General features: G+C 43.7%; 1 protein-coding gene across 1 annotated transcript; it reads right to left on the bottom strand.

Moving 5' to 3' along the window:
- Positions 1 to 132: 132 nt before the first annotated feature.
- Positions 133 to 6,001, bottom strand: LOC109481087 (probable cytochrome P450 49a1). The gene is made up of 9 exons (XM_019783558.1): positions 5,959 to 6,001; positions 4,898 to 5,143; positions 3,715 to 3,940; positions 2,607 to 2,800; positions 1,697 to 1,901; positions 1,390 to 1,555; positions 962 to 1,128; positions 703 to 781; positions 133 to 411 (listed from the first exon to the last, which is right to left on the bottom strand). The coding sequence occupies exons 1-9, from the start codon at positions 5,999 to 6,001 to the stop codon at positions 133 to 135; spliced, it is 1,605 nt and encodes a 534-aa protein (XP_019639117.1).
- Between the last annotated feature and the right edge of the window lie 304 nt (positions 6,002 to 6,305).

The raw sequence follows: 6,305 nt of genomic DNA, 5'->3' as shown, positions 1-6,305 counted from the left end.
GTGTGTGTGTGTGTGTGTGTGTGTGTGTGTGTGTGTGTGTGTGTGTGTGTGTGTGTGTGTGTGTTTGTAAGTATTTTAATTAATCAGTAATATTAGTCCGTAAATATGTCAATACTAATTGTGGCAGGGGAGTTAAAGGGAGATCTGGTTACCGCAAATTGACACTAAGGTCAAGTTGGCAGACTGAGATGATGTGGTACACACCTTTGCCAGCAGTATGACCAGCTCTTGTTCCGCCAGCCGCTGTCCGATACAGCTCCTGCTGCCCACACCGAAGGGTCTGACGGCGAAGGGATGCGGCTTGGGCAGGGTCGGGTCGTCTCTCAGCCACCGCTCGGGCAAGAATCTGTCCGGCTCCGGCACGTATTCCGGCACCTGCCCGGTCACGTGAGACAACACCCGGATGATCACCTGCAGGTTATAGGAAGATATTGATAATGATTATTGTACATATCAATAATAGCGATACTCAATGATGCAAGGATTACGAAGTCATATACACAATCTTTTGTTGATTGATAAATATACCAAAAAGAGAACATTTACAGAGCAAATACAGAATGTTTCCTAGTAAATTAATTGATTACTTGAATTGCATGAGCTTAATAATCAAGTTGATTATTATAACATTACAACATATGTATTATAACATTACAACATATGTATTATGATAAAGTCACTTAAAATTTCACTTCTACTTACGTTCGGTGGCACCCTGTATCCAGACAACACGATCTCTCTATCCAGGATACGATTTCTCATCGAGAAAACAGGGAAGACCCTATGGGAATAATCAGACGTACATTTACATCATTAGGGCCCAACAAATGCTGCATTTGAAAGCTGAAAATATGAATCTATGGCCGTATGGTCGTAGAACATAGACGTGGACCCAAGATCCTGTCAGAAAGGATTCAACAAACATAAAACAATGTGACGATTATGATGCCTTGAAACATACCTGAACGTTTCCTTGATGCACGCCTTGACATACTTCAAAGACTTGAGGGCATCTTGTGTGATCTCTCCGCCCCTCCCCACCGCCGCGTGAACCTCTCTTCTGGCGTTCTCTTGCACGGCCGGGTTCTTCGCCATCGTGTAAAGATTGTACGTCATTGCAAACGCTGACTGCAAAAAAATTGTTTGAACAGTACCGTAAGTCAGAGAAGCAACTGGAATATTGATGTACGTGCGTTTTGCTGCTACTTTAATAGCAAATACGACGGTGGTAGGTATCGACTTCCGGGCACCTTTGCCCACCCTACTTGAGCATCAAAACACGCGTTCGTAAACCGTGTTCCCTTGTGATGGATAACAGTAAACACAAAACAACTTTTTGTGTACCGTTCTCAATTTTGTTTTTCTTAAAATAAACCTTGTCATACTTACCGATTCGATGCCGGCAAAGATCAGCTCGGTGATGATCATGACAATGTCGTCCGGAGTCAACTCCTTCCGGGTCACAATGTGTTCCAGCAACGTCACTTCCGGCTGCAAGGGATCTCGTGGACTCTCATTGCGGTCCAAAGATCTGTCAATCATCCTGCTGGCCGCACTGAAAGTTGTGGAGGCATGTTTACGTTAGATTCTATTGTTGACAAAAACTGTTCCAAGTATTGCTAAGCAGATCTAGAGAGCGCTGAATCGCAAAATCTTGCCATATGAGTCATCTGAAATATCCAAGCAAATTTAATACCTTAGCCACTGTTCATTGGCTCGAAGAAACTTTCTCCACGTCTTGGTTGGGTACAGCATGTAAAGAGGCGGTCCGAGTTCCAGCGTCGGCCATGTCTCCAAGAAGGCTTCGCTGCTTTCGAGGAGGTCCTCCGTGTCCTTGTCGGGATCTTGCCGATCGGTCTGCAGACAGCCGAGCCGTATTCCCAGGGTTGCCGACACCACCGCTGCAGAGGGAATCCAAACAGTAAGTACTTACTCGTTCTCAGGCGTGCACTTGACAAGTAGTTTTTACGTTTTCGATGGATCGGAGCTCCTGCCACTTGTTTGCGAAGCCATTGTACGTTATACGGCACGTGGGTAATGGTGAAATTGGCTGACGTAAAAGATTAATGCAATAGTGTTTAATGCATGTAGGCGGACTTGAAGTAGAAGGTTGTGACCTCGTTATGTCTGTAACAGCTTTCAGCAAGCTAGCCTTCAAGTATCTTTGGTTGCGTTAATGACTGGGCCATTAGGAATCAAGGACCTAGACTGAGAACGTGAACGTTGAATAACGATTTAACGCCCCATTCCTTTGTCACAGCCGGTGACGTACATCAGACTCTTCAAGACCATTAACCGTCTTCCATCAATCAATTTATATTCACTATGACGCACAAAGCCTGTTATTTCTAATACGAAACGGCAGTCATTAGACATGTCGTAATGACTGCCTTACTACTCTAAAGAAATAGTTGATACCCAAAACGTTTTCTTCGACGTTTGTTCGTGGATTAAAGTTGGCAAGGGTAAGTTCGATTATGGTCCTCTAACGGCTTTCTATGGTATTGCAGCCAGTTTTCGCATCTTTCAGGGACACTGTTGAAAAAAGCATGTATAACGCTGATAAATCAATTTTCTAAATCAAAGTTAACTGTGCAGTGACTTACATTCCAATGACCACTTCCGGAGCTCTGCGTCCATGTCAATCGAGGGTTCAAATGTCGAGGTTCTTCCCGCACGCATCTTGTCCACGAAACCCTGCGCGATGTCGTCCAGCACGGGGGCGAAGCAGCAGACGCTCTTCGGGTCGAGAAGCTTGGACTGAGCTGCGTAGCGAAGCTGTCGCCATTTCTCTCCCGATCTGCGTTAGAAACAGAAATCTGACATTTCAGATTTCCGGGAAGTATTTTAGGTTTTCGTGAATTTATTGAAACAGTCGAGAACACCTGTACCGGCTTGGAAGATCGCTCATGCAATTTTCGACTTCCTGAATTCCCAACTATGTCGCCCATTATATCCTCACTCCTAGCCAGTGTCCTAGGTTTTCACGTGCTGTCACCTACTCTGTTCGAACAAACATACAGGCAAATCCAAAGAGAACCCACCAAAACAATATTTCGCACCAAGAAGTAAAAGATGATGATACACCAAAAAGCAGTTACTCAAGCAACTGGATATGATTTTGGAAACGGTTGGTTTTGGTGACCGTTTCCAAAATTATATCCAGTTGCTTGAGTAACTGCTTTTTGGCGTATCGTATTACCTGGATGCCTAACCTTCATCGACGTAAAAGACTATGATATTTGAATCAAATTGATATCCAAGGACGGTAAAATTAGGGGTGTCAAAATCAAATTAAGAAGCAATTTAACCTTCAAGAATGGTGTAATTCGGGACATGGAGTTATGTTGGATGTAATTTGTCTTCAAGGACAGGGATGGTACAGTAGATTTCTGTTGCGAATGGAGCGTAATCATCACCAGGACACAAAGGTGCAACACGCTGCTTCTTCCACACGCGCATAGTGACCTTGGCATTTAATCTGCCAAGCAATCGTGATCTTATCAAAGTACAAGTTTGCATTGTGCAAAAAATTACATGTTTTGACCTTTTTTAATTGCTTTTAAGATGTTGTACATTCGTTTTTGTGTGTAATTTTCTTTTCTATTTATTTTTATGGAAATTCAACAGATTGGATGTTATCATAAAAGTGTCTGTAACATGCAAGTTACATGCAATTGCAATAGAAATATCTGAATCTAAATCTGAACTTACTCGTTGATCATCCCCATGGATTTTCCCAGTCTCTTGCGGACCTCGCCCAGGGCCATGAGCTGCATCCAGCTGGGGTTGGGGCCCTCGGTGCGGAACAGTGTCTCGATGTCGCGCGGATCGTACACACTAACGAAGCACTTGTTTCCGATGGTCTCCTTGGAGATTTTCCCAAACTGCCTGTAGCGCTCGAAAAATGACTCGTGGAGCTTTTTCAAGCTGAAGGGACCTGTTAGAAGCGGAAAAGCGTGTTAAAGATTGATTTCCGACTCACAGCAGTCGAGTTCCCTTGCTGCAAGGCATTTTTACAACACAGTGAGACTTAGGTCGCTGACCGCAATGTTCCAGATAGTCTAGCCTTTGAAGTAAGTCATCAAAAGATATCCAAATACAGATTCCTGAAAAACCGGCGGGCTGAATGGGCCTGTTACTGAATGAACGCGAGTATTCCGAAGGGAGGTTCATTGTATTTTTATTGCCACAATGAATGGATCGTATGTAGACTATAAAACTCCTTCTGCCTAGAATGAGTTCACAACACAAAAGAAACCTAGGTTCTTGTCTTTTCTCAGGTGGCCTAGTTACCACTTTACTGCAGTTCAAAGAAAACAAGCTACTTGAAATTTCAAAGCAAGACCTGCTGGACAAAACATGCACTCCGATAACAGTGAAAATTGGCACGTGGCTTCTTCTAACGGTTGTTGAAGACAAACGCCTACTCTAAACATCGTAACTCACCCCGGCCCGGGGATCGTTTCAAATCATCATTGAACAGGTCTTGTCATTCAAGATCGATGTTTCATAGCTATTCAAAATTTGTTCATTCATATTGACTGGGAGTAAAATTTGGGCCCTGTATATTCCAACGGAACGGTAATGGCATCAACTTTTTCATAAACATTTAAACATAAAAAAGATATGTCAGAAAGACAGGTAAACAATAAAGAGCATCCAGCTGTTGGAATAAGCAATGCAATGCAACGGATTACAATTATTGAGAGACTTGTTTCTATATCTGATCACTAATGATGATAAGATCCATATCGTCTTCTTCTTGAACATCGAATCTTTGGCCAAGACAAGACTTTACAGATAGGTGAACATTGGTACCTCAAACCTATTTTGCAGGGTGTACCAATTTTAGCAAAACAAAAGAATCAGAGAGAAGACAAACCGCAAAACTTGCCTAAAGGGGTGTAATCCATCAATGATCCAATTAGAGGCAGTCCTCTCGGTCCGGGCATCTCGTCAAACGGCCGGGCCGTGCAGGGCTGAGCTGTCGGGCCGGTCCCCACGTGGTCACCGTGCCCAAGGACGGAGGTGGGCGGGGAGAAGGTGCCCTTCTCCCCGCCAGTGCGGCCGATGGTCGCGGCGTCGGCGCCCAGCTTTCTCGCCACAAGATGCTGATGCAGAGCCCGCTTCATCTTGCCTGCTTTGTCGGATGAGATGTGAACACATATGAGAAACTCTCCCTTCTTTATATCATGTAAATACAATAGGTATTACATATGCATCTAGGTCACATGTCTGGCATGACTACAAAAACTGACCTAATTGGTTGAAAGTATCTCAAGCTGTGCTGTCAATGCAATCAGCAGCCTTTCCAACCAATCAGGTACCAGAACTGTTTTATGAATGGCAGAGAACCGCAGAATTCTTGGAAACCATCCCTTCAGGAAAGTGCGCAAAACGCAGTGCGCAGGTTGGCTTCGTTTAGATCTGATAACTACAGTAGGGAAAAAGATTTTAAGAATCACATTTTTTACTAGTCGAATTTTCACCTTTAGGACCAAAAGACTGGTCGAAGAGCTGGCGAGTCCCAATACTTGTGTGTTGGTATAAAATTTAATGTTTTTCCATAATAAAATATGTTATCAATATTTACAATTGTACAATGTTGGTCAATCTCCCAGCAACCTTACAGGACTGGAAGGTTTATGCCACACACAATGGAATGGAACTTTATATTTTCCATACGTGTGTGGCTCTCCTCAAACATGGGACCTCTGGCTTCACGTCCCATCCAAGAGGACGCCCATAACCGAAGCTAGGTACTCATTTTCACCTGAGTCAGGTGAGAAATCAGGTTTAAATTTGTCTTTTCCATTAACACAACGTTGGGGCCATGTGTCTTTTCCATCAAGACAACGCCCCTACCATGGGATTTAAACCCAGTACCTGCCGAGAGTCTATGGAGCTAAGTCAACATCCCTATCTACAAAACCACATCGCTAACCAACCGCAAACCTCGTGTCGTCTGCGAAACTGGAATGTTACGGCCAAATGTCATGCAACGGCTGAGCAATCCATATCAATCATTTTCACAATTTCTACCCATTTAGATTTTCTATTCCGTGTTTCTAGCTAGTTTCGAATGCTACAAAATTCCATACATTTGATATATGAATAGAACTGTTCTCGTTTCCTGTCTTAATTGCCTATATGTTAGTGCTAGAGTCTGTCCGGAGGTTCTGGCTATTCAGCTGCCCACGTACTGCACCGGAAGATGCCCGAGGCTCAGTGACACTCACGTGAAGTACACATTGAATAAGCGCTAGCTAATGATCAAATTATCTCCGTTGCATGGCGCGGAA

Source organism: Branchiostoma belcheri, unplaced genomic scaffold (assembly GCF_001625305.1).
Source record: "Branchiostoma belcheri isolate BF01 breed outbred unplaced genomic scaffold, Haploidv18h27 scaffold54, whole genome shotgun sequence".
Classification (NCBI taxonomy): Eukaryota; Metazoa; Chordata; class Leptocardii; order Amphioxiformes; family Branchiostomatidae; genus Branchiostoma; species Branchiostoma belcheri.
This window is presented reverse-complemented; position numbering and strand designations above follow the sequence as displayed.

What these genes read in the sequence shown, in the direction of transcription:
- LOC109481087 (XM_019783558.1), bottom strand. Translation starts at nt 6,001, where the DNA reads ATGACATTTGGCCGTAACATTCCAGTTTCGCAGACGACACGAG. An exon ending in TCCATGGGGATGATCAACGA is followed by an intron (nt 2,801 to 3,714) that starts GTAAGTTCAGAT and finishes TTTCTAACGCAG; the next exon opens with ATCGGGAGAGAAATGGCGAC. An exon ending in TCTTTGCCGGCATCGAATCG is followed by an intron (nt 1,129 to 1,389) that starts GTAAGTATGACA and finishes ATTTTTTTGCAG; the next exon opens with TCAGCGTTTGCAATGACGTA.